The following is a 27,851-nucleotide window of genomic DNA, read 5'->3' as shown; positions in this document are numbered from 1 at the left end:
TGTTAGTTCCAGAGGAATACTGTATTGTGTTTGGGTGATGCTATGTATTTAGTGGTATAGCTCAAAATACAATCTCTGAAGTATAAAGGGATCTTTACAGTTCATGCAAAAAGTGTAAGTCAGATATTTGTGGTTGGAATTCTTGTACATATTTGCAGTAGGTCTTCTGCATTTCTTCTTTCCATTTCTGTGATTATTTTGGGTGGTAATATCCATAGATTTTCACCATTACTTTGGTGTAATTCTCCAGAATTGCCTGAAACACCGTGCCCAGTTAGCAGGGGTTCTGGTAAAGGGTTACATGAGTCCTGCTGACTCACAGAGGCAGGTGACTCATTGCTCCATCTAGGAGATGGGAGTGGCTCAGTGGGGAGAGAGGATCTAGGGTGCGAGCTGAGCAGTTTTGGTTGAGGGAGGAACTCTAGGAGCATCCCAGTCTGGGGAGAAGATTGTATTGTTCTTGTCCGTGTTCATAAAACCAAACCTTGGGAAGGAGGTGGGTTTGGACTATGAGAGCAGGTTGGGAACAGCTCCTGTTCCCAAAGTGACTTCTCAAACTGGTGAAAGACCCTTACTTTGGGATTTCCTGTGGTTTTTAGTGTCTTTGTTATTTTGGGACGGATGTCAACAACCTGAACTCCATAGTAGGCAGGTTTTTGTGGTGGTCAACAATATACACACAAGCAGCCAGTGGCACAGACAAATGCCCACAGAGTATGAACGCAGGCACATAGAGTATGAACTCCAAGACACACAACACGTGGTATGAACAGAGGCAGCCACATGCAGACAGATGCACACATGTTATACACTCAGGCAGCCAAATACACAAGCATATGGCAACAACGCATAGCCGGCATAAGGGAACTGGAGAGACATCCACCCGGGGCTCAAACACATAGGAACACAGATCCATGCACAAAAATATACAGGTACATAACGGGAAACATGCCTCTGCAAAGGCAACCACAATCCCCTACACACCCAGACGTACACACAGCCAAGCACATGTGCTATGCACACCCACAGCCATGCGCACATGAGAGGCACACATTGCCATGCAAAGACATGTACACACAGTATGCACACACAAACCTGTGCACACAGACATGCACATATGGCGTGCACACACAGCCACCCACGGGTGGTATGGTGGGCACACGCAGGCATGCACAAACAGCTATGCACCCACAGTATGACACTGTGCATGGAGCGAGTTACATTCACAAAGAGTGAAAAATGTCAAGAGCAGGAGCTGCCTCCCCCTCCCCCCGACATCCTGAGTGTGTCTGCAGTAACACAATGAGCCCCTGAGGAGCTGTGAGTGGAATCACTGAAGGAAACTGCTGGCTGTGCTTCCTCTCTTCAGCCCAGCCCTGTCCTCTGAACCCTGCACACAGCGGTTGGAGCCATGGGCACGTCTGCCGAGCCGGAGGAGGACTCCAGCAGTCGCAGAGGTAATGAGAACTGCAGCTCGAGGGAGGGCAGCGGGGGCCGCAGGGCTCACGCAGCCCATGCTGGGCCAGTCCTTCTGGGGAACGGTGTGACTCCCTGCACTGGGGTGACCGTGGTGAAGCCTGGCTCCAAGTCTGGGGGGGTTCTCAGTCATCTGTCCCTGGCCAGGATCCCTTCATAGCCAGGGTGGGGTAGTGAGGATGGGGGTAATCCCCTGCCCCTCGGGGGATACATCTCCCCTGCCTGCCATCTGGGCATGTTTAGGATCGCTGCCTCTGCCCTGCCCTTGGGAAGAGAGTGATGGAACGGGGCAGGGGGCTCATATGGCAAAGCAGCTATTCCTACAGTGCAGTGTTGAGGCATTAGGCCGGTGTTATTTCAATGTCCCAGGACTGGGGCTCCCCTGGGAAGTGATTCCACAGCCCGGCCAACCCCTCACTGGCAAGGAGCTTTCCTCGGTAGCCAGCTTGCATCTTCCCTTCCCATCACCCCTTTGCCCCTTATCACAGCCCCGCTACCCTGGGACTAACCCCTCTGCAAGCGGCGCTCCCACCCAGCAGCAAGCTGCAGCCACTTCTGCCTCGTGTTAGCCGGTTTGTCCCAAAGCCCTTTCGCTTTCTCCACAAATCCATCTTTCCTCCTGCCCTTGGGCTGCCGTTCGCCCAGTTTCCTGGGCCCGGTGGTGCCCAGAACCCAGCCCCGTGGAGCCCTGCCCAGGCAGACGCGGGGCGTGGCCGCTGTGTCATAACTACTGACAATCCCAGGGGCCGCTGTGCAGGGGGAGCTGCTGGCGAATGTGGGGCATGGAAGTGAGGAGAGAGGCAGCACCAAGTTCGGGGAAGAACCTCAGCCAGCCCTTGGAACGCCCACGGCATCGTCCGTGCCAGGCCAGGAGAGCAGTAGTGCTGAGAGAGGGCAGGTGCCAGGCAGCGGCCCCAGTTGGGTCTGCACTGCTCCGCAGAGCAGGGCAGTAGGACCTGGGGAGGGCTGCTCTGGTTCACAGACCCAGTCTGAGTCAGGCACACAGAACCAGGGTCGTTAGGAGACTGAAGAGACACGCGGGGCCATGCGCCCTCCAACATCCATCTGGGCTGGTTCAGGGAACCCCCTTTCACCTCCCACCGTATCTGGAGCTGGGGCAGCGTTCAGGGCACTCCTCGTTCCTAGCTCAGCTGAGCTCCCTCTCCCCAGCACAGGTGCTCAGGGGAGAGGCTATAACCCAGCTGCTGGGGAGGCAGCGGTGGGCAATGCCCAGGGAAGGGGCAGGCTCCATGCCCAGTGAGTAGGACTGGACTGACCCCAGACTGCTGCGTTCCCTGCTTGGTCACTAAGTCCCTGCCAGCTGCGACTGTATCTTTCCTGCTGAGTCACTGCCTTGCTCACAGGCCCCTATCAGCAGCTCCCAGGCAGCAAACCCATGGCATGGGGCACCTCCAAACTCCATGCAGCCATCCCACTGGGAGCTCTGGGGCAGCCAGGAAGGGGGCAGCCTCGTGGGGCTGTGTGGAGTAGGGCCCTGCACACAGGCAGGCTGAGGGACACTTGACAACTCTGTCTGGCTGTCCCCATGTGTATGTGTCCATCCCTCGGTCACCGTGTGTCTGTTCCCCATATCCCCTAGGGTGTTCCTGTCCACATGTGTGTCTGGCTGTCCCCATCCCTTACTGTGCATCTGGCTGTCCGTTGCTCACTTTTCTAGGATTTTATTAGGTCTCTCACCACGGTGGCAGCTGAGCGCTCGTGTGTCCCCACATCCTCATGTGTCTGCCTGTCTGTCCCTGTCCCCATGTCCGTGTGTGCATGCAGGGGTGTGTACATTCACACCCTGCTTCCTGTGCCTCCGTCCTTGGGAAGCAGCTGGAGTGGAAATGCTCTTCCTGTCTGCGAAGGAGACGCTGCCTCCGGTTTGTTTTCTTAACTGATAACGTTGCCCCTAGATGAGGAATGGCCAGAAGCGGAGAAGGCGGAGAAGTTAGCAAGAGGAGCTGCTTTGAAATGGGCCTCGGCGGTGTTTTACCGCCCGGACAAGTTGGAGGGTCTGGGACACTACCGGAGCCGGGAGGCCCAGCGGAACAGCTCGATCCAATCCCGGCTAAAGGTGGGTGCTCATTGCAGGGGGCCCTAGGCCCAGAGAGGTTAGGCCTCCTGTGACCTGGGATTCCTTGCCCCAGGGGAGCGTATGCCATTTTCTAACACTTAGTCCATTCGAAACTGGAGCCATTTCAAAGCAGGAAAACACGTCAGGACCCTGCTCAGCTTTCCCAGAACCGAGCCCAGGGCTTTTTCTAGTTCTTTCAGGAAATTTGCCTTTAGACTAAGAGTGTGAGAAGTTGTGGGCATAAAGTCAGAGGCATTTTTGGAAGGAGCCAGGACTCTCCAGCTGGAACTGCTCCAGCCACACCAGGGATAGCACTGAACTGGGGAAACGACCAAAACGCACGTCTGTCCCAAATCACAATGAACACGACAGAGCAGAGCCCAAGGCTTTCGGATCACATGCCCATCTGGCCACAGGTGCCAACTTTCATTGGTGCTGGTGGGTGCTCACACCCCCCTGCCCCAGCCCCAACTCCACCCCCTCCCTGCCACTATTGGACCCCTCCCCAAATCCGTGCCCCGGCCCGCCTCTTCCCCCAGCGCACCAGGTTCCCCCTCCTCCCCCCTCCCTCCCAGGCTTGCCGCGCGGAACAGCTGTTTCACGGCGCAAGCGCTGGGAGGGAGGGGGAAGAAGCAGGACCCAGGGGCGCGCTCAGAGGCAGAGGCGGAGGTGGAGGTGAGCTGTGGCAAGGGGGGGAGCTGCCCGTGGGTGCTCAGCACCCACCAATTTTTCCCCGTGGGTGCTCCAGCCCCGGAGCACCCATAGAGTCGACGCCTGTGCAGGTGGCCAGAGACTTGTCTTACTGGCCTGTGAGCTCAAGTTTTCAATGTAAAAAAAAAAAAGGGGGGGGGGGCTAACTGACCAATAAGTATCACTCCCACCACCAGCTCATCACCAGCATGAATGGAGACCCAAGCTTCATTCCTGGGCCCATGCCAAGGCAGCGGGGGTCACAGCAGTTCCTGCGCTGGGGCAGTGGGATGCCGAGCCGCGTGAGCATCTCCGGGGGCTGTAGCTGCTGTTCTTCACTCTGCTCAGAGATGATCTCCCGGTTGGACAGGGGGAGGGCTGGACGCAGAGCAGCCGGCTCGGACTGATCTCGCCTCGGGGAAATCCCGGGGGTCTGTTTGTGTTCATAAAGATGCTCTGGGCCCAAAGGGAGTGGAGCTGGGGAGAGCAGCTGCTGGCTGTTGTCACAAAGCAGGGTGGGACATGAGGACGAGGGGGTGACCTGTCTGGCGGTGGAGAAGGGGGCGCGTGGTCTATGGTCACTGTGGGACCTGAGCACCGAAGGGAGAGAAGGCGGCTCCCCACAGGAGTTTGTGGCGCAGAGCAGCAGCAGCCTCAGTGTGTGTGGGGGGTGCCCCCGGAGAGCCATTCCCACCTCCATTTCCATCTGTGCCCCATGGCCGGGTGGAGAATCTATGCTCTGGTCAAACCAACAAACATAGGAGGGTCCCAGGGAGAGCGAGGCGGGGGCTTGTCCCCAGCTCACGTCTAAATCCCAGAAGCCATGTGGAAGCGTGGGTATGGACCAGAGGGGATTGCCGGGTGCCGCCACGGCACGGCAAACTCCCCCGGGGCCACGGCGGCTGTGGCTGAGACATGCACCTAATGATTAACATCCGAAGGGGACAGCCTGCTCCCTGGCCCCCCAAATCATCTTTCCCCACGCCTACATGTCCCCCCCACGGACATACCCCTCCCATGCAGTACCGCAGCCACCCACCCCTCCCCCAATATTACACCAACGCCCACCTGCCCCACCCCCAGTATTGCACCCGCCCTCTCCCCTGGTATCACCCCCACCCACCCCTCCTTCAGTATTACACCCTCCCCGCTCTCCAGTGGTATTACACTCCCTGTGCCAACCTGCCCCTCCCCCAGTATTTTGGTATCACCCCCAACCCCTCCCTGCCTCACCCACCCCTCCTCCGGTATTACCCCCGCAGCCACCCACCCCCTCCCGGTATTGCACTGACCCTCTCTGTGCCAACCCACCCCTCCCCCAGTATTATGCCCACCAACCCCACACCCACTGCCCCACCAGTATTACTCCCATGCTCCCCACACCCACATTATCCTCCCTCTGCCAGTTGGTATCAAGAAGTCCCTAGATCAGAGAGTAATTATGGGTTAGCAGGGGTCTGGAGGGTTGTGTAGGGTGAGGTTAGAGGAGTGGGGGGGTCTGGAGGGGCTGTGTATGGTGGGGTTAGGGGAGTGATGGGTCTGGAGGGGCGGTGTAGGGTGGGGTTGGGGGAGTGATGGGTCTGGAGCATCTATGTAGGGTGGGGTTGGAGGAGGGGGATCTAGAGGGCCTGTGTAGGGTGAGGTTAGAGGAGTGGGGCGGTCTGGAGGGGCTGTGTAGGGTGGGGCTGGGGGAGTGATGGATCTGGAAGGGCTGTGTAGGGGGGGTTCGGGGACTGGGGGAGGGTCTGTGTAGGGTGGGGTTAGGGAAGTGGGGGAGGTCTGGAGGGGCTGTGTGTAGGGTGGGGCTGGGGGAGTATTGTGGGCGTGGGTAGGTTCTCCCCATACCTGTGGGGCTGGGCATTGCTCACCGTCCCTGCCCTCTGTGTTGCCAGTCGACCGTGCAGTCCCACCTGGAGGGGGTGAGCTCGGGGCTGGAGCAGCTGCGCTCAGCGGCTGGGGACATGCGGAGCGTGCGCCGGGACCTTTGCGCCGTGCGATGGCACCTGCTGGGCAGTGCCGAGGGCTTCCAGAGGCTGGCGCCGCTGCGGGCTGTGGTGACGGAGCACGCGCAGATGGCTGCCGTCGTGCGGGCGCTGCCCCAGCTCTCCTCAGGTAAGGGGCACCGAGCCAGGCCTCAGCGTGCCCTGGTGTGTGATACGGCTCCTGCGCGGGGCGCTGGGCCTGGCTGCCCTGTGGGCTTTGAGCCCCGCAGCTGGCTGAAGGAGCCAGGTCCTGGGGACGCTGTCAGGCAGGGGGCTGGAGGTAAGGCCCAGCCCTGCACCTAACTGCAAGAGCACCCGGCGTGGGTGGACGCTGCTCGCGCAGCTGCCTCACCGAGGGCATCCCCAGCCCCGAGGTCCCAGGGTGCCACAGAGTCACCCCATAACGGCGTAAGCCTGGCTATGCCCCCGTAGCCACGTGGTCCCCAGCAGACGGACCCCGTTGGCTGGGAGAGGGGCATGGGCACAGCGGGGGCCTGCCAGGGGCACGGGCACAGCGGGGGCCTGCCAGGGGCACATCCTGTTCCCGCAGAACCCCAGGCCATTAGGGAGCAGTCTGGATTCTTCTGGCCAAGCACGTCCTGGGAGCGCAGCTGCCTGTCTGGCGACAGTAGGACCCAGGCTTTCTAGCCAGGAGCTCCCTGCTCAGGGACTGCCAGTCCTGTCTTGTGCCCACCCCACCCTGGACAATGGGGTGAGCAACTGCCCAGCGTGGTGCCAGGCACAGGCAGGCAGCTAACACTGCCTGTGGGGGGCCGCAGGAGGAGGTTTCTAGGGGGCCTGCTCAGAAGGTGTCTCTCCCCCTCGCCTGCACTGAGCGTGGGAGCCCATGTTCCCAGCGCTGGGCCCTGCTGCTGTCCGTGCAAGGCAGCTGGGCTCTGGCTCCCACAGGGTCCAGGCTGGTGGATGTCTCCTCTCCACGCAGTACACGAGCTCCTTGCCCAGTCCCTCCATCTCCTCCACGGCCAGCAGCTCCTGGAGGCCCATGCCGGGCTCATGGCGCTGGAGCGCCTGCGGGATGACATCTCCTCCCAGCTGCACTGCAGCAGCAGCCTCCCGAACGACCAGGCCCTGGGCGTGGTGGAGTCCTTCTTCGGGGGCCTGCAGGAGCTGAGCGACGCACTGGCCCAGCAGCTGTGGCGCGTCGTGGGCGGCAGTGTGAGGCTGGTGCAGGAGGACCCAGCCCTCTTCGTCTCTGCCGTGCGGATCATTGAGAGAGAGGAGAGCGTCGATGATGCCCTGCTGCTGGGATCCCGCGCCCACCGCTTCCCTGCTTCTGGGCGCCCCAAAGCCTGGAGGCAGCGGTTCTACCAGGTCATGCAGGAGACCATCGCTGCTACCCACTTCAAGGCCGCTCATGGGGACGTGAAGGGCCCGGGACTGGGCCGGCACCTGGCCACGCTGCAGAGTGACATCCTTGCGGAGCTGCGTGTGGTGAAAGACCTGATGGTGCAGTGCTGCCCACCTCACTACGACATCCTCAGCATCTGCACCCGCATGTACCACCAGGGCCTCTCCGACCACCTGCAGGACATCCTCAGCAGGGACCTGGACAAACAAGAGATCTTCATGCTCCTCAGCTGGGTTTTGCATGTGTACCACAGGTCAGTGCCGGGCAGGGGGTGGGGGAGCTCGGGGTGTGTGTGAGGAGCCCGGGGCTGGCACGGAGGGGGGGTGCACACACCCGTGGGCATGTGGATGTTTGATTTGGAAGTCCGATTTGGAAGTCGTCCATCTATTGGAGCACGTGGTGTTAGTTCACTGGCTCCCCTTGTTCCTCCCCGCAGCCCGGAAATGATGGGTCACCCAGACCTTCTCCCCGAGGTGGACGTGTCTACTCTGGGGCCCCTGGTGTCCCCAGAGGAGGTGGAGCAGATGGAGAGGAAATATGTGGCGAAAGTCAAGGTGAGTGAGCTAGGGAGGATGCGGTAGCAAGCATCCCACGCAGGCCTGGAGTTGCTCATTTCGGGGAAGGGGTGGTGAGGGCCCAGCAAAACCTGAGAATCAAGCCATGACAGTGTGTCTCTCTCTCTCTCACACACACACAGAGTGCTGTGTGCTCTGCTGGCCCCCCCCCCCCCACACACACACAGCTGTGTGCTCTGCTGGGCCCCTCCTCCCCTCACACACACACACATACACAGAGTGCTGTGTGCTCTGCTGGGCCCCTCCTCCCCTGTTCATTCGCCCTCTGCCCCATGCCAAGCTCCCTGCAGTGGCAGGGCCAGGAAGAGCCCATTCCACTGCCCCCGGGTTCTGATGGAACAAGTGGACCAGGTGTGTTAATAACCAGTATTAGACAGCGTTACACAAGGCTCGGGGTCTGGTACCCAGAGACCTCGGCCTGCTTGGTCCCATGGCAAACACAGCATTAACAGCCTTTGTAACCCTCGGTTAAAGATACAGACAAGAAGGAAAGGTGTAAAGATGGGAATAACTGTCCTTCCGGGGCAACGAGCAGAAGTCAGTAGAGACGGGCTGGAGCTGTTGCTGCTGCTGGTAAAGTCCGATCCTGTTTGCTAGAAGACAAAGCAAAACACACAAAAGGGGAGAGGACAGAACAGCAAAGAGAGAAAATGCAGCATCTGTCTCTGGTGCCGATTCTCACTGGTAGCCTCGCTGCTGGAGAAACACAGGCCCAGCCCATGGGCTGCTCAGCCACTCCAAGAGCTGGCAAGCTTGTACCAGCGTCGGGCTGTTCAGGGCATTGCTTTTAACTGCCTCTCTGGTCCCGGGCTAACAGCAGTGTTGCAAAATATACAGTGTCGGCCGGCTAAGCCGGACTCTTATTGGACAGAAGGGAAAAGGAGAGAGGTAGGGAAGAGGAAAGACGACAAGAGGGAAGGAAAAGGACACCTTGAGGAAGGGGGTGACAAAGTCTCACCTGCCAGCTGGTGTTTGGGATTGATCGGGGTCCTTCTCTCTGGCCTGGTCAGGTCAGGACCTCTGGCACAATGATGTCACGATGGATCCCGGGGGCCCAGGAGACGGCAGGGGTGGCAGCCATGATGGTGAAGCCCGCTCCCTCCATTTCTTTCAGTTTGTCAGCTTCCCCCCAGCATCTTCCTGAGGCCCCCAAGGGAGCAGTGGGTGGAACAGCCCAGTCCCTCGTTATTTTGTCCACTAATTAGGCTTTGTTTCCGACAAGCCCATTTTGATTAATTGATTACATGGGTTTCTTGTTTACCAGGCCTGACCACAACACAGGCCTTGAGTTCTATGAGCCGGGCACTTGGGTTGGGCTGAGTCGGGCTCCGGCTCGCTTTCGCGCCTTTCCCCATCACCACAAGTTGTTACGGGTTCTTGTGACCCTTCAGGAGGGTTCTGCTCAGCTCCCACTTAAGGCAAACGTGGGGTTTCGCCAACAGCTCTCACTGCTGAGAGTTTTCCTCCTTAGCCTCCACCGTGGCCTCTTCCCCAGCTGCCCCCCAGCGGGCACAGCCCCTCTGTCACTGCAGCCGGGCCCTGCTCCTGAGCTGCTTCTCTGCCCTGCGCGCCCTGCCACCCCGCAGCCTCACTCCCGAGGCTGGAGCGACTGAGGGGGAACAGAGACAAACGCTGCTGCCCCCTGAGCCACGCCAGCTAACGAGCATGCCCCTGACATTGCCCGCCCTGTGCCCGCTCCCACAGCGCCACGTCAGCAGGATGCCTTCCTTTCCCAGCACGTGGTGGTGCTGCCTGGAGAGACAGCCCTACCCGCCGGCCTGAGCCATCCTCTCATCTCTCCTGCTGTGCCCCATCTCCTGGCTTCCCCCATGGGCACCGGCCCCTGTGGTGGGAGATACTCTGGCATTCCACTAGCAGGCGCTAGGGCACGCAGGGAGGCACATCAGTGAGCTCCGCCGGGTGTGGTGCCGGGAGGTTTGCACCCTTCTACTTCAAATCCAGCTGGGCGCCCTACGGGCACTGGCACCCAGACAGCGCTGGCTGTGAGGAGAGGCCCTGTGCCAGCCGCCGTCTCTGGGCTCAGGCTGCTCCACGCTTCGCCTAGGGATGGCCTGGCCACCCTAGCTAGGTTTGCCAAGGCTGGGATCCCCTGGGCTGCCCACCTGGCAGGCAGCTGACCTGCGCTGGCACGCCAGGCCTGGCTCACCGCTCCCTAGAACCGGACAGGGCGGCCAATTGCTTTGAGTGAACAGCACTGGGAGCCAGTTCTTGGCCCCAGGCACGGGGGCTCTGCAGGGCAGTGCAGGGAGTGTAGCTGGACGTGGATCCTGCCTGGAGCTTTTCCTCTATCTCTGCAGACCAAGGTTTATAGGAAAGCAGATCAATTTGGGGGAGAGGGGGATGGGCCATATCTCAGGAGCCCCTTGAGCAAATAATCCCAAATGTTCAGCCCTACCCCTGATGGGGCAGCCCGGTCTGCAGCCCCATCTCACTGCGCACATGTGTTTGTCGTGTGGCTCGGCTTTAAACCTAAGCCCCGCATTTGCAGTCTCAGCAGAAGGGCGGTCTGTGGCCACCCCGGGGCATTTAGAGCTGCCGCAGCAGAGCAGGGGCCCGGCGTCCCGTCTCACCTCTTCGTCCTCCCGTCGGGCAGGCCAGCGTGACTGAGTGGATGCGGCGCACGCTGGAAGTGGAGTTCAAGGAGTGGTTCAGAGAGGAGGAACCAGAAATGGATCATCTCGGCTTCTTCCAGTCGGCCCTGCCCGTCATAGTCATGCAGGTGGGTGGGGCAGGGTGGGGCTGGGAGTGCTCTGTGAGGGGGTTGGGCAGGGCATCGGGGCTGGGAATGCCCTGTGAGAGGCAGGGCCAGGGCCAGGGCCAAAAAGCGGGGCTGGGAGGCTCTTTGAGGTGGTTGGGCATGGCATCGGGGCTGGGAATGCCCTGTAAGGGGATGGGCAAGAGGGCTGGGAGTGCCCTGTGAGGGGACGGGCAGGGTAGGGAGGCTGGGAGTGCTCTGTGAGGGGGTTGGGCAAGGGGACTGGGAGTGCCCTCTGAGGGGACGGGCAGGGTAGGGAGGCTGGGAGTGCTCTGTGAGGGGGTTGGGCATGGCATCGGGGCTGGGAATACCCTGTGAAGGGCAGGGCCAGGCAGGGCGGGACAGCTGGCAGTGTCCTGTGAGGGGGCCGGGCGGGGCAGGGCACAGGGCTGGGAGTGCCCTGTGAGGGGGTTGGGCAGGGCATTGGGGCTGGGAATGCCCTGTGAGGGCAGGGCCAGGCAGGGCAGGGGAGCTGGCCGTGCCCTGTGAGGGAGCCAGGCAGGGTGGGGCAGGGGGCTAGGAGTGTTCTGTGAGGCGGTCGGGCAGGGAATCGGGGCTGGGAGTGCCCTGTGAGGCGACGGGCCAGGCAGGGGGGCTAGGAGTGCCCTGTGAGGGGGCCGAGGAGGGCAAGGAGACTGGCAGTGCCCTGTGAGGAGCTGGGCAGGGCAGGGTGTGCTGCAGGCCCTGGTCGTGGCTGCCCCCAGCCATGGCCATTACCCGAGCGCTCTCGGCACGTCGGGCTTTCCGCCTGCAGAGCTGTTCTCTGCCTCGGGTCTGTATTGCTAGGGGTCACCTGGAACCCTGGGGCACCTGCTCCTCCGTCCGTGCCCTAGACCTTGCACTGGGCTGGCCTGGTTCTGGGCTCCCCGGAGGACCTGCCTTTCCCCCCTGTGCATGGAGGGGTCAGTCCTGCCGCTCCTGCAGTGAATGGGCTGGGGGTTCTCCCCTGCGGTAGCTGGGGTGTGCTGGGCTAGGGAGGTTCCCTCACGGCTTCTCAGATCCCTGGAGGATCTGAGCAGCACCAACCTACCCTGCTCTGGGAGGGTCACGTGGGCTTGGGGGCAGAGCCAGTGTGGCCAGGCTGCCAAGGGAAGGTTACCAGAGCGCTGGTCACTCTGCCCTGGCAGCCTCTCCCAGTGCAAAGCCCCTGCGCTGCCCCACGGCCTGCTTTGGGGGCGGAGGGGAGCAGGGCAGCGAGTGAAGGCCCTGCACAAACACCCTGGGGCCTTCCTCCAAGACACTGCCATCTAGCTCAGGGCATGCTCCTGGGGGCAGCATAGGCACCAGGAAGCGGAAGGTGGAGAGACAGAAGCAAGAGCCAGGCTCCAAGGAGGGGTAAGGTGGTGAGTGAGCCTGGCCTGAGAGCATAGGTGGCAGCTGTGGGGTCCAGAGCCACGTTCCCCACTCCCCACCCCTTGGCAGGGGCACATGCTGCTTAGCCTCACCCCTGAATGTACCATGACGGCTCCATCTCCCCTGGGCCCCGCTGACGCCAGGGGAGCCCACGCCAGGTCCCTTGCCTGGCCCCCTCCAGCTGTCCTCTGGCACTGGCACTGCCGGCAAATCCCCAGGGAGCCAAGTGGGGTCTTGCCCTCTGCCCTGCCTGGCACTGGGGCAGCACAGGGGCAAGGCCTGCCAGCCCAGAGCTGGGGGCCAAGGCCCCCCAGCCTCACTGAGCAAGCAGCGCCGGAGCCCCGGCCGGGGACGTAGGGGGAGCCTGCGGACAGGGCAGTGACCCCGCATCCTGCTCTCCCTGCCCAGATGCTGGATGAGAACATCCGGGTGGCGTCCCTGGTCACGGGCTCTCTGCAGCAGAAGATTTATGCTATGGCCATGGACGAGCTGGAGGCCTTTCTGATCAGGTCAGTGGTGTCCTTGGGGTGCCCCCCACTTCCTGAGGCCTGCCTTCCAGGACAGGATGGCGGAATCCCATGCCGCCCATCTCAGGGGGACCGGACAGGCCAGGGTATTGTGGCCTGTTGGAGCGCTGGGCCGTTCCGGGGTCAGGCACCCAGGGGCCGGGACCCCCTTTAGATCCTGTCCCCAGCTGACGGTCTTCACTGAGCACTCCTTTCCTGGGTACTCAGCCCACGTCCCCCCAGCCTCGCGCCATGGCTCCTAAGGACCCTTCCCCTGGCTACCCCTCTGCAGTCCCTCGCCCTCCAAGGGCCTTACAGCCCTGGGGGGGATTAGCTGGCAGTTAGGATCCCACCACCAGCTTTCTGCTCAGGCGCTGCTCTCATTGGCCTCCTCCTACAGGTGCCACAGCAGGGACGGCCAGGCTGCTGCGTGGGAGAGGGTCAGGGGAGCCCTAGGTGTGCCCCATGGCATGCCCTGCCCCCTGCATGGGTGCATGGGGCAGGGTGAGGCTGGGAATGAGGAAACGTGACCCACGCAGTAGCTGGATACGTGCGCCCCCCCATCCCCGGCTCCCTGGGCTGCATCCTGCAGGGAGGCAGAGTTACCTGGCGACTGCTCAGCAGCGCTTGCTCCAGCTGATGCAGGATCGGGGCCCTGTGCTCCAGCCTGCCCAGCCCCTGCCCTGGGATGCTCCGCACCAGGAGTTTCCAGACATCAGCACCACGGAGGCTGGAATGCCCAGGCTGAGCATGTGCCAAGCCGTGCAATGCCCAACGGGCGCCAGGGTGATCTGCCCAGCTGCTGGGCTCTGTGCAGGGCTCAGAGCCCGTTTCAGAGCCTCACCCACCCAGGGAAGCCTGGGCCTCCCAGAAGCTGTGCCAGGGGCAGAGGGCTCCCATGGAGAGAGTCTCCGGTGCCCTCCAGCTCCAGGGCCGGTCCCCTCTCTGCCAGCCCTCACGGTCCCATGTGCTGTGTCCTAGGCTGCGAGAGGCCCTGGGGGAGTGCGGGAAGGAGCACCAGAAGGACCGAGCCAGGCCCAAGCATTACATCTCCTACCTGCTGGCCGTGCTCAACAACAACATGGCGCTGAGGTAACCTGGCAGGGGACTGGCAGCTCTTTCCCTACAACCCAAATCCGCTCCCCTCCCACTGCTTCCCCAGAGCACATGGCCCCCACACTGGGCACAGACTCCAGTCACTGCTACCCCAGAGCCCCCACCCCCAAGGACACGAGACCCACCATTTCCTCAGAGCCCCTGCACTCCCATATTGGCTCTGACCCCTTCCCCAGAGCCCATATCCCGCTGATTAGGCCTGATTCCCTGCCCTCCACTCCCTGTTCCCCAGAGCTTTCCCCCACCCTTCCTCAGAGCCCATGCTTCCCTTCTCCCAGGCCGTCTGCCCCAGCTGACCATCCCTCAACTCCTTCTTTCTCCTTCCAGCTCTTCCATCTCCACTTTGCACCCTGGCAGTGCATCTCTTGCCAAGCCCGCTGAAATCCCCTCTTCCCTGAAGACTGCGCTGGACCGGACCCAGAAGAAGGCCTGCCGGCTGCTGCTGGAGGAGCTGCTGCTGGATTTGCAGGTACACACATCCAAGAGGGGCTGCAGGGCTCCTGGAGCCGGGAATAGCGTAGGGCCAAGAACTGAGTCCCTGCAGGACCCTTCTGGAGACACCCCGCTAGACGACGATTCCCCGTTTACAGCTCCATTTGGATTTAACCAGTTTTCAACCCATTTAACATGGGCCTTGTTAATTTCATATCATTCTAGTTCATTAATCAAAACGTTGTGCGTTACCAGGTCAAACGCCTTACTAAAGTCAAAGTATATGACGTCACCGCCATTTCGTCAACCAAACGAGTAACCACCTCAACAAAAGAGATCATTAGCTTTGATAGGATCTATTTTCCATACGCCCATCTTGATTAGTATTAATTACGTTACCCTCCTTTCATTCTTTACCGAGGCCTGTATCAGCTGCTCTATTGTCTTGCCTAGGGATTGATGTCAGACTAAAGCTACCCAGGGCAGCCAGTTCACCCTTTTAAAAATGAGCACAGCTGTCGCTTTCGTCCAGTCTTCTGGAACGTCCCCACTGCTCCAAACTTATTGAAAACCAGCATTAATGTGTTGACCCACAGACCCGGCTAGGCTAGCTACGCTGCGAGGAGAGGCACAGTCAACCAAGACAAAAGGGATCCTTTAAAATTTTTAGGACTTTACAAGGGAAAACTCCCATATTGTACCAGGAGCATAAATAATATCGACTACTGCAGAGACTTACTACTGATACCGATAAAGCACAGGTTACCCATTCATCAACCGCTGTGAGCTTGTACACGCTCTGCCGTTAGTACCAAGTCCATTGCTGTCAACAAGAACAAAAGGGATTTCTTACCAATAGACTGTGTCACTTCAGAGAAGAATCAGCTTTTCCTCTCCTTGGCTGTAAGGCCAGCTCCACTCTTGCTGTCCTGTTCTTTGCTTCTCTTCGGCTTGAAGTGCTCCTTAGAGTCGATATTCCCGTGGCTGGGCCTCTTTCCAGTGCGTTTACCCACAGGCGGGGTGTCTTCCCCTCGGGGGCCCTCACTTGTCCATTAGGCACCTTTGAACTACATCCATCAAGAGATGTTCAAACAGTCCCTCTCTCTGTTCACGTCCTTCAGGTGTCTTGTGGGTGGGCTTCTTGTTCACTGCTTCTAGGATCTGTTGGCATGTAGCACAGCTTTCCGATCAGTCCCCTTTTCCACCAGTTCCACTTCCTTTCGGTTTCCCTTGACACTCTCTCTCCCGTGTGTCCGGAGATCTTAGCTCACGAACCCGCCCCCCTGCTCCAGCGGCCTCCGCTCACGAACCCGCCACCCTGCTCCAGCGGCCTCCGCTCACGAACCCGCCTCCCTGCTCCAGCGGCCTCCGCTCACGTACCCGCCCCCCTGCTCCAACGGCCTCCGCTCACGAACCCGCCCCCCCTGCCCCAACGGCCTCCGCTCACGAACCCGCCCCCCTGCTCCAACGGCCTCCGCTCACGAACCCGCCCCCCCTGCCCCAACGGCCTCCGCTCACGAACCCGCCCCCCTGCTCCAACGGCCTCCGCTCACGAACCCGCCCCCCTGCTCCAACGGCCTCCGCTCACGAACCCGCCCCCCTGCTCCAACGGCCTCCGCTCACGTACCCGCCCCCCTGCCCCAACAGCGTCTGCTCACGAACCCGCCTCCCTGCTCCAGCGGCCTCCGCTCACGAACCCGCCTCCCTGCTCCAGCGGCCTCCGCTCACGAACCCGCCACCCTGCTCCAGCGGCCTCCGCTCACGAACCCGCCCCCCTGCCCCAGCGGCGTCCGCTCACGAACCCACCCCCCTGCCCCAACAGCGTCTGCTCACGAACCCGCCTCCCTGCTCCAGCGGCCTCCGCTCACGAACCCGCCTCCCTGCTCCAGCGGCCTCCGCTCACGAACCCGCCTCCCTGCTCCAACGGCCTCCGCTCACGTACCCGCCCCCCCTGCTCCAACGGCCTCCGCTCACGAACCCGCCCCCCTGCCCCAGCGGCGTCCGCTCACGAACCCGCCCCCCTGCCCCAACAGCGTCTGCTCACGAACCCGCCTCCCTGCTCCAGCGGCCTCCGCTCACGAACCCGCCTCCCTGCTCCAGCGGCCTCCGCTCACGAACCCACCCCCCCTGCTCCAACGGCGTCCGCTCACGAACCCGCCTCCCTGCTCCAACGGCCTCCGCTCACGTACCCGCCCCCCCTGCTCCAACGGCCTCCGCTCACGAACCCGCCTCCCTGCTCCAACGGCCTCCGCTCACGAACCCGCCCCCCTGCTCCAGCGGCCTCCGCTCACGAACCCGCCCCCCTGCTCCAACGGCCTCCGCTCACGAACCCGCCCCCCCTGCTCCAACGGCCTCCGCTCACGAACCTGCCCCCCTGCTCCAGCGGCCTCCGCTCACGAACCCGCCCCCCTGCTCCAACGGCCTCCGCTCACGTACCCGCCCCCCCTGCTCCAACGGCCTCCGCTCACGAACCCGCCCCCCTGCTCCAACGGCCTCCGCTCACGAACCCGCCCCCCTGCTCCAGCGGCGTCCGCTCACAGAACTAGCTCTATTTTTTTCTGATTCTTCTGACCTGAAACCTTTCCCTTTCCCCCTTCTCTCTTCCCAGCTCCCTGCTTTTGCTCTCCTGTTATTTTCTCCCCTCCCCTCCTACCCAGGTCCGGTTCACCCGCTAGCTCAGCAGCTCAATTCTTCCCCTTCTCTAATAGCTTTTTCCAACTGACCCTTTGGATGGATTCCAAGCCCCCTCCCCAGCTTGAGCTGCCCTCTCCTTGGCTGTCTCTTTCCCCAGGCCAGTATTCGGTCCTGCTGCACCACAGCTGCTCGTGCAGGGGTGAGGGGTACTACACTAACAAGCTCCTCAGCCAGCTCTTTAAAACTCTTGGATGCAAGTTTTCCAGACCTGCTGATTTCAAAATACCCGTCTGTAGTCGCTGCTGTTTAACATCCCACTGAGATACTAGTGGAATGGGAGCGAGCAGATCTGGCTGGGCTTGTAGCCTCCGCCTGACACCATGTGTGTGCGTGTATGTTTCAGCCCCTGTCCGTGCAGCTGCCATCCCGCAAGTGGCTGCCTGGGGCCCAGCTGGTGAACAGCATGTGCGAGGTGATCGACAAGTACATGAGAGACTTCTCCCACGTCCGGAAACCCATCTTCACGGTACATGGCTTGTTCCCCTTGGGCGGGTGCATGCTGTGCCCTGGGAAGGGGCATGGTTCCGATCATGCCCCCTGCACACTGGGGAGCTCCAGGAGGCATGGTGCCTCCCACTGGGACTGCACCCTCTGCATTGGCCCTGTGCCCGTTGGTGGGGTGGGAATAACAGGGGTGGGAGCAGGGCCAGAGGGACCCGGGAAGCTGATGGGGAGGAGCTGGCCTTTTGGGGGGTCAGAGCAGTTGGATCCGAGGTTTTAAGGCTGGAGCTGCCCCTCTGCGGGGACCGGATGAGGTAGAACATTCCTGCGCCCTGGCTCCTTTCCGAGGAGCAGGTGACACTGGAGACAGCAGCTCTCTGTAGGCAGGAGCAGCCGTGGCACAAGGGGTGGCCCCCGAGGGATGGGCTGGGGAGCCAGGACTGCCCCCCACCCTCAGACCCTGACCCCCACTGGCATGGGTAACAGGCAGCACAGCCCAGCCCAGCCACGGGGAAGAGAGCAGGGCTGGAGAGTGAGAGCAAGGGGCTGGGGGGAGCAGGGCGGGGCTGGAGCAAGGAGGGGAGAAAGCAGGGGTGGGGGGCAGTGCTGGAATAACCTGCCCCAGCTGTTCCTTCCTGGCCCCAGCTCTCCCCCACCCCCGGCCTCCCCAAATGCAGGCGCGGATGCTGTCCATAACCTTCGGGAGGCCTGCTGGGCGCCTGGGCTGTCCCAGCGGACGGGGCGTCGCACCTGCCTTGGGGAGATGCCCGGGGGTGGGGGGGGTGGTCATATTTTTAGTGGACTAGCTTCTGGACATGAGAGAGACGAGCTCTTGAGCTCCCCAGGGCTCTTCAGCTTTGGGACACCGCTCGGTTCACTGCCGGGAGACGCCCCTGGCGCTCAGCCGCCTGTTCCCTTCCCGAATTACACCCCAGTGCTGTCAGTGCCACCCCTGGGGGGACCTACACATTCCTTCCCCCTCCTGCCGGGATCACCCTGCACATTCTTGCCTCCTCCCGTAGGCCACCTAGCCAAGCTACCGTAGACACATAGCCCTTCCACTCCCCCCGGAGCCGGCCCACCCGTCCTTGTCACACTCCCTCCAGTCCGCCCGCGGAGATGCCTAGGATGGAGCATGCTGCTGCAGTGGCTCCCTGCCCTGGGTTGCCTGTTGCCCTGCAGGAATCCCACTCACTCCACGTTATTCTCCTGTCCCGTTGCTGCTGGTTACGGTTGCCCCAGGTCTCTCCGCTCCCCCCCGCGTAGCCACAGCGAATGGCTTCGTGTCTCACTGTCTCTCGCTCTCCTCTCCTGCCGGGGTCTAGTTCCTGCTGGCCGAGAGCGAGCACCTGGTCATGAATCACTACGTGCGGGCGCTCATGGAGAAGAAGATGGTGTGCCGGAGCGCTGAGGAGCGGAGCCAGCTCTCCACCCGGCTGCACCAGGACGCCTGCCAGCTGAGGGAGCTTTTCCACAACCTGGTGAGAGAAGCTGCATCCCCAGAGACGCGAGGTCAGGCTTGTGGGTCGCTATCGCCGGTGGGTGGTCACGACGGCCGGCTGAGGTGGAGTCAGACGGAAATGTTTCAGTCACACAGGGGGCAAGGGAGAGGGAATTATCTGCTCCCCCCCCCCAGTGGCAATTCATAGTCATTCACGCTGGCAGTGGGTGATTATGGGGCCAGGGAAAGCGTGTGAGAACAACTCTTGCCTGGTGGATCTAGGACGGGGTGGGCAAACTATGGCCTGTGGGCTGGATCCAGCCCACCAGCCATTTTAATCCGGCCATCGAGCTCCCACTGGAGAGCAGGGTCTGGGGCTTGCCCTGCTCTGGCACTCCAGCCGGGGAGCAGGGTTGTGGTCCACTCCGCGTGGCTCCCGGAAGCAGCAGCATGGCCCCCCTTCGGCTCCTGCACGTAGGAGCAGCCACGGGGCTCCGCTCTGCCCGCTGCCCCTGCCCCAGGCACCGACCCCACATTTTCCATTGGCCGGGAATCACAGCCAATGGGAGCTGCAGGAGTGGCACCTGCGGATGGGGCAGCACGCAGAGCTGCCTGTCTGCGCCTCCGCATAGGAGCCAGAGAACAGACATGCCGCCAATTCCAGGAGCCACTTGAGGTAAGCGCCGCCCGGGGCCTCCCCCCACACCCCAACCCCCTGCCCCAGCCCTGATCCCCCTCCCACCCTCCAAACCCCTCGATCCCAGGGTGGAGCACCCTCCTGCACCCCAAACCTCTCATCCCCAGCCCCACCCCCAGCCGGAGCTCTCACCTCCCCACGCCCCAAACCACCCCCCCAGTCCTGATCCCTGTCCCACCCTGCAAACCCCTTGGTCCCAGCCCCGAGCACACTTCTGCACTCCCAAACCCCTCATCTCCATCCCCACCCGCAGCCGGAGCCTGCATCCCTTCCTGCACCCCAACCCTCTGCCCCAGGCCTGATTCCCCTCCTGCCCTCCGAACCCCTCAGTCCCAGCCCGGAGCACCTTCCTACACCCCAAACTCCTCAAATACACAAAGTAACACAGCTTCAGCAGGAGAGCTTGAGACAGCCCTGCTCCAGACTATCCTATAGCCCACTGGATAGGGCACTCCTGCAACCTGGTACACCCCAGTTCAAACCCCTCCTGCGGGAACTGAAACTGGATCTCCCATGTGCTAGGGGAGCATGCTACCCACTGGGCTTAAGCTGATAGGGCAGCCTCCGGCTAACCTCCTCCTCCGGCTGTTTTGTGACGCGAGTCCTCCTTTCCTTTTGCCTTTTATCAAAATGCCTGAAATCAAAACCATTTTTTCTCGTCGGGTCGAAACGTTGCCTTTTGACATACCTGGAACCTTTCGATTGGTTCAGTTCGGTTGAAACTCTTCGGTGTCCATGACACAGATTCATGAATCCAAAGCGACATTGTTCGGCAGCTAACCGTTTTGGAGGCGTTGACTCACCTTGCCCCTCTCAACACTAGGCTGAGCCAAGCGCTGGCTAGGGGAGGTTGGATCACCCCTCTCTTAGGCCTGGGAGGGTCAGGCATGGGCACATCAGCCCAGAGGGCTCTCTGTGGCCCAAGCATGGAGGACACACACTGAGTTGCACCCATGGGCGTCGGGCCTGGTTGCTGAGCGTGTCTGGTGAGTTCTCTCCAGCTGGTGCTGCGGGCCAGCATGCCAGCACACTGCTGCCGTACGGCTCCCTGAGGCGGTGCTTTGTGTCTGGCTGGCGCCTAATGCGTCCTGTGCTGGCTGGTTCCTTCCTACAGGGCCTGGCCGAGAGCGAGCAGACCCTCGAGGTGATATTCGCCCTCCAGGAGCTCATCCGCCTCCAAGACCCAGCCTTGCTCAGCCTGGAGGTCCTGGGATTTATGACAAAGTACCCCGATATCAGGTAGCAAACCCAGCGCAGCGAGAAAGGCCCGTTACACTGGGGCGGCCATGGGGCGGTCCTGCCCTGCCAGTAGGGGGAGCTGCCTTCACACAGGCTGTCTCCAGTGTAAGCCTGAACCCCCACCCCATGGCACACGTCTGGAGCACCTCTCCAGTGGTATTCGCAATCCTGTTCATCCCCGATAGCCACGGGGGCAGGGCCCTTAGGCACTGGCACTGGCTGCTCCACCCGGGCTCGCCTGTGGGCAGCACAGAGAAGAGAGTCACCAAGTCAGAGCGGCACAGACTGGCAGAGAACTGCTCTGGCTCCTGGGGAGGTGGTTTTCACAAGAGTTTTGTTTTATTTCCAAATGTTGAACTTTAGGGCTTCCCACCCCCTTTTGTTGATTTTGGCCACGGAGCGAAATAAATAAATGACTGATGGCCGGGGAGGGGCGGAGGTGGAGCCCACCCTCTTGTTCCTTGTGCTACACTCTGACTTTTCCAGGGAAGAGGGCGGTTTGAAAACTCCCAGCATGGCAGAACAAAAAATGGAGGGAAAAATAAGAAAAGAAAAGACGTTTCCCTGAAGAGTCCCCACTCCCGCTTTCATTCGCTTGTGCTCAGGGGCCACAGGGCTGAAAGGAGAGAAACAAAATGGCCAACATTTGATATTCAAAATCAGCCCAAACCAGAACATATGGAAGAAAGATAAAGGGGTTTTTTGCTTTTGAAAAAAGTCTATTATTTAGTGACAAATGCTTGAGATTTGGTTTGTGGCTTTGCTGGCCGGGCACTTCTCAGCCTGCCACAGCACAAAAGTCGTAGAACGAGGGACGCAGCCGCATGACTAGGGCCTTACCAAATTCATGGTCCATTTTGGTAAATCTCATGGTCATAGCATTTAAAACTCTTGAATTTCATGGTTTGAGATATTGAAATAGTAAATTTCACGGTGTTTGTAACTATGGGGGTCCGGACCCAAAAGAGGGTCATGTGGGGGGTTGCAAGGCAAGTGTGTGTGTGCGGGGGCGGGGGGGTTGCAGTGTTGCCATCTTTACTTCTGTGCTGCCTTCAGGACTGGGCAGCTGGAGCGAGGCAGCTGCTGGCCAGGAACCCAGCTCTGAAGGCAGCACCGTTGCCAGCAGCAGCAGAGAAGTAAAGGTGGCAATACCGCAGCCCCCCTACAATCAGGGCCAGATTTACACCTTATGCGCCCCTAGGCACAGCATCTTCAGTGCCCCCCCCCTTACACTGACCTTCGTGTTTTCCATAAAAACGGAAACTTTTAACCCACTTTTAACTTTTAGGCACTCCTAGAATGCTGGTGGCCCTAGGCACGTGCCTACTGTGCCTAATTGGAAATCCAGCCCTGCCTACAATAGCCAGAGTTCATGGGGAAGACCAGATTTCATGGTCCATGACACGTTTTTCACGGCCATGAATTTTGTAGGTCCCTGCACAGGACACCTGCAGGAAACAGACGATGCTGTGGTGTTCTCCCCTCAGTGCAGTACGCTTCACTCCAGGCTCTGCAGCGCGCAGTCAGTCACTTCAGGGGGACCTCAGAGGTGTGCAAGGCGCCGGCCCCTCTGGGCTTGAGGGGAGATCCCACGTGTGAGCAGCATGGGTGAGCCCCGAGAGCCGAGAAGGTAGCAAGAGGTAAAGGGTTCAGTGTCTCAGGCTCTGGTTTCCTGTTCCCCACAGCGATGAGCACGTCTCCATCCTGCTGGATCTGCGGGGCGATGTCTCCAAGGAGGTCCGGAACGTGGTGCTGGAAATGATGGTGCAGAATCCTCAGTCCCTGCCCGAAAACTACCAGCCCATCTTCAGCAATATCCTGGTCCCGGCTCCGGAGCTTCCCTTCTGCCTTCGCAAGGGCAAGTGTGCCTGAGACACGCACGCTGCAGCCCGGCTGTCTGCAACCTGCCCTGGCCAGCGGTGTCTCCGAATGACGGACCTCTGAGAGGCCCTGGGTGGGACTGGGCAGAAGCCCTGTCTGGGCTCAGGAGACGGGGCAGGGAAAGCCTGGGCATCAGCCCTGCTATGCAGGGAGGAGACGAGAGGCTTCCGCACCCAGTTCCCACTGGCTGACACCTTGGCACCTGCTTTGCTGGCCCAGGGAGCCCTCAGTCCACTGAGCCCCTGGCCACCTAACCCTGGATGGGCTAAACCACCAGATTCAGCTCTGCCCATTCGGGTCTCCGGGCCTCTGCTCTGTGCTGCTTCCCAGCTGCCCCCTCTGCTCAGCCCTCCCAGCGTATGTGCAGCCCAGAGCCTGCGGAGGGGACAGGCCAGCCAAGGCAGGCAAGTGTGGTAGCTTCACATGGTGGGATCACGGCGGGAGCAGAAAGGGAATTTCCCCAGGATTCCTTCCCCAGGTCCAGCCACAAGCACCTCCTCCCCGCCCCTCCCCACTCCCATGCACTTCGCGTGCCCAGGGCAGGCTGTTACCAAGCAGTGCCAGAGGCCAGCTGAGAGCACGGCCTGACAGGTTCTGACTGGGCTGGGCAGAATTCAGCTAGTGGTTCATCATTTTGATGGAGAACATTGATGTTTAAGCATTTTTTTTATTTTGATCTATTTAAATGTTCACAGCTGCAGAAAATGAGGGGGGGAGCCAGACCATGGAGGGTCAGATAATGGAGGCATCAGATAATAATTATTTAGCGACAGAGGACGTTGAGATTCCCCAAGTTAAAGCTTTAATGCCGTTTAACATGAACTGCCAACATCCCATGTCAGAATATACACAGTAAAGACCTTTGATCAAACTCAAAGAAGAACTTCAGCCGCGTTGTTCTTCCTTTGCCAGGCGGTACAGTTTGATGATTATTGAGGGAAATGTTTTTCATTGGGGGGAGGGGTGCAGTGAAATCAATGTGTACTGACATTTCCCAGTACATATCGATTCCTTCCCGGCCTAGTTATAACACAGACAAATCCAAACTCTCTTGCAACTAGAGTCGCCAACTTTGTAATATTTAAATCAGACACTCCAGCCGGAGTACCGGAACCTCCCCTGCCCCGCCTCTGCCCCTCGTCTTTCCCCCCAAGGCTCCACCCCCCATTCACTCCTCTTCCCCTGTCCGATTCCCCACCCGGGATCATAGGAATTGCAGTAATCAAAGCCAAGTGCAGAGTTTGGATGATCCATCCTGAAATAGGCAGTGTCCAGAATGTCATTCTGTTACCCGCCACAGTCAGGGTAGGTGTCTCTCAGCAATGCGGCAGGGCGGAGAAAAGGAAAGAGCCACATTACATGGAGTAAAAGGAGGAAGTTCTCCCCGATGGACATGCTGGGTTTTCGTAGGGCGCTGAAATACCATTGCCAGGAGGCAGCTTTGTAAACATGAGCGATGCTCACTGGACTCCTACAGGTTTGTCAACATGTTACATTTGTTGCGGGCCAGCTTGAGATGCTTTGCATTAAAATGCCGGGTAGCGACGAACAAACAACAGGCTTTGTTGCAAATCACCCAGCGTGTTAAGGTGTGTTCTCAAATCCCTGTTGGACGGGGGTCCACTGAGCTCACCTGTAGCAAAGCAAGTGTGCACCCGTCCGCAGTGAGCGGTGCTCTGCCAGAGCACACTGCTTTGCTGGCTGCCTGGCTTCTGCCTGTGCACCTCTTTTGCTCTAGGGGCCTCCTCTATGAGAGAAGGCTGGCTCTATGCCAGGCAGCAGGAGCCAAGGGCCAGGAAGGGGAGCAGCAGAGGTCCTTACCCATTGTTGTCTCCTTGCCACAGACCTAGGCTCTGAGGGACAGTGGGAGGGCCGGGGGCTTGAGGACAGCTCCCCTAGCAAGGATGCTCCCAGCAGAGGCTGTCATGGTGCCTGGCCTGGGTCACAGGTGAGAGGGCCAATCTTAGGTCAGACTGTCGAGAAACTGGGGAGACGCCCTCCCGGGTGGCATGTTCTGTGATTAGATGTAACCAAACCAGCAACAAATGTGCATTCATGGATCACGAGACTAGCTTACCATGGAGCCACAGCTAGTTCCTGGAGACACTCCAGCCTATATCGCCACCCAGACAAACTGGACTTCTGCCATGAAAGCCCCAAATCCCCACCCATTAGGTTCTTCCAGCTCCAGGGAGCTAGTCACTTACCCCAGGTCAATGGATGCTCAGAATCGCACGCCAAAGACAAGGCTGACAGCCAATTTCTTTGGGGAACTAGCTAAAGATTTATTAGCTAAGAAAAAGAAAGGAACATTAGTCAAAGGTTAAATCAGGTAAAATACATTACCGTATTACAAATTCAAGTTTGTAAGTCCAAAATGATTCCAAGGGTTGGAAATCTGCTAGCTTTCTATACGTCTCCCTGGGTGGCCCAAAGAGTTTTGGGGGATCTCAATCTTTTTGTTCAAAATCTCCCCTGTCAGAATTCACCATTCCAGCGATGGGTTAGGAGAGAGAGAGAGAGAGACCTTTGTTCTCCCTTTTTATACCTTGACCCTTTTGGCTGGAAAAATCTTGGTTGTGTCGTGGGCTCAGACAGTTCCAGGGTGTCTGTGCTTTGCCCTCAGGCCTTCATATGAATTGCGTACCTTCTGCATACATCCGGTTCGGGGTGTCTCTGGGAGTGACACGCAGAGGTTCTTGTTTACAGTTCCTTTGTTACTCCTGAAGAGAGACCTTATGGACATTTCTCAGGCCCACAGCATGTTTGAGTTCCAGACATACCATTTTATAACTCCACCCACAATGTCGATACGCACGTTATAACAAGATACTAATACTCAGCAGATTATAACTTTTCCAGTGATGCTTCACAAGCCATACTTTGTACAAGAAGTATCACAATTTTCTAAAAGTGGTAACTGTATTACTGTAGATGGCCAGTGCACCTGAGACAGGATGGAAGAAGCCGGCTAAGGAGCCTGGCTGTGATGGAGGACGCTGGGGTATGGCAAGAACAAGAACTATAGGCATTGGGCTGACAGGGACTATGGTCTGGGACTTTTGTTAAACTGGCCCCAGGATGGGTATTGTTGAAGTCAAAGCCTGAAATGGAGTCCTTTGGGTTACCCAAGAGGAAACTGAGGGAAGGGGCCACTTATTACAATGCCCATCCATCCATCAGTATCTTGGCACAGGGACACAAGAGGGTATCATCTCTAGTGCTCAGGAAGGATGCAGCTGGGACACTCCAGGGAGATCTGGCTGGCCAGCAGACACGCCAAGTATAATTTGACTGCACAGAACGGTACCTCGGTCTGCTCCGACTATGAGGAGCGTGACTGAATCGTTGGTAAACATGCCATCACTGCCCCTGTTTGTTATGGACACCCTGACTGAACTGCGAGTCCTGGATGTGGGTGACCCAGAGCCTGGGGAACACTGAGCCAGATAGAGCCACAGTGGCCCCAGACCACCTCCTTCCAGAGCTGGAGGATGAGCCTGAACCTCCGGAGATGACCCAACCTAGGGCTGATCCGAATGCCGGTAAGTATTGAAATGATGCATTGAACTACACCGGGGTAGGGGTTATATGTGCCTGGGTACTGTACAGACACCATCATGTTGGTCTAACTGTTCTCTGCCTTGTGGCTTTTACCCCCTCCCCTGGTGCTCAAAGGCCACGTCGGACTCTCCAGTCCTCGTCATGGTCACATGGAACCAGAGCCAGCCCGTAACCTCGCTACGTCCTGCCCCACACACCCTGAGCCGGATCCACCTGGTCGGCTCCCCACCCTCCACAAGACGGTGACATCGCACAGCTTAACATGGAAGAAGAGGGTTTTCTTGTAAATTACCTTCACCCCTCCCCCTTAGTCTTAATTTTTCACTAAACTGGCATGGTAAGGCCGAGGCGAGAAAGCCAGAGCGAGAGGCCCCTGGGCTAGCAAGAGGTAGCCCATGTTCTGGAGCACACGGCCTGCTGCTCCGCTTGCACAGCAGTGTGGTCGGTCAATCTTTTTTGTTTTAGTGTTAACAAAGTTCATCTTGGCGTATGACTCTGTACTAGTCACAACAGACACGTGAATCACATTTGTGGGTCTTAGCCCCTCCCTTCTATGGGGAAGCGTCACTGACTTACCATCCACGCAGACACAATAACTGCATCCAAACAAGCGCAGGGCTGTCGGTGTGTGGGTGGGGTCGGTGTGTGGTTGTGCGTGTATGTGGGTGTGCAAGCGGGGGTGCATCTGTCTCTCTGCCAACCAGTGGGGCCAGATGGATTGGGTGAGGTGATTTTGGCCCCTGCAGCAAAAGCTGTCACCTCACCTCTGCCCATCTCCTGCCCAGCAGCTGCTCCTGTCCTCCAGCCTCCAAATTAGTCCTATCCCACCAGTTCCCACATCAACTCTGCCCCCCCCCGACCCATCTCTGCTCCCCCTGGGGCTCTTCACCCCTTCTCCCAGGCTTGAGGGGGCTGCAGCAGAGCCCCCTGACCCTATTCCCAAGCCAGGTGTTGCAGGAGGGAGAAGGGGAAGAAGCGCCGTCCCGTCCCCAGTGCTCACAGGGGGAGAAGGGGCAGAGCTACCCTTAGCTGCTGGGCTCGTTAGCTCCCCTACCCCCATGAGAACAGTGTGGGCTCCTGAGGGGTGGGCCGAGAACGCTGCCTGTCTCCTGCAGCAGCCCTGATTGGCTGCTCTACCCCAGGAGGCGGGACGGTGGGGCGGAATGAAATCCCATCACTGCCAGGCATTGGGAGACCCGGGCACGCAGCGCCATAAAGCTGTTTACAGCTCATCTCCCGGCCTCGCAGCGATCCCAGGCTGCTCCGGGGTCACTCCCTTGGTTTCTAAAGCCAAAGGGTTAAATGTCGAGGTACCAAACCTGTGTGTAGATCAGCCCCAAATCTCTGGGGGGAAATGGAGCACATGAAGGCCCCTGCATCCCTCTGTCTGCTGGGGAAGTGGAAGCCAGGGCTGCACAGCTCGCACCAAATGGGATTGCAGAGCAATTGGGGTGAAAACCCGCTTGCTGCACTGGAGATTAACAGGTCATTTGTCAGCTATTCCAAGGCTAGCAGGGACCATTGTGATCATCTAGTCTGACC

The 27,851-nt window shown here is 59.5% G+C and overlaps 1 protein-coding gene across 1 annotated transcript; it reads left to right on the top strand.

Moving 5' to 3' along the window:
- Positions 1-109: 109 nt before the first annotated feature.
- EXOC3L1 (exocyst complex component 3 like 1) lies at positions 110-23,787 on the top strand. Its single transcript, XM_074969062.1, has 13 exons — positions 110-1,457; positions 3,393-3,553; positions 6,136-6,355; positions 7,169-7,847; positions 8,031-8,148; positions 10,784-10,909; positions 12,707-12,807; positions 13,786-13,896; positions 14,248-14,389; positions 17,390-17,512; positions 18,813-18,968; positions 20,740-20,864; positions 22,550-23,787. Exons 1-13 carry the CDS (start codon positions 1,412-1,414, stop codon positions 22,734-22,736), a joined length of 2,295 nt encoding a protein of 764 aa, XP_074825163.1. The 5' UTR covers positions 110-1,411; the 3' UTR covers positions 22,737-23,787.
- Positions 23,788-27,851: the final 4,064 nt, after the last annotated feature.

The sequence above is a fragment of the Natator depressus genome, chromosome 12, assembly GCF_965152275.1.
Source record: "Natator depressus isolate rNatDep1 chromosome 12, rNatDep2.hap1, whole genome shotgun sequence".
NCBI classification, from domain to species: Eukaryota; Metazoa; Chordata; order Testudines; family Cheloniidae; genus Natator; species Natator depressus.
This window is presented reverse-complemented; position numbering and strand designations above follow the sequence as displayed.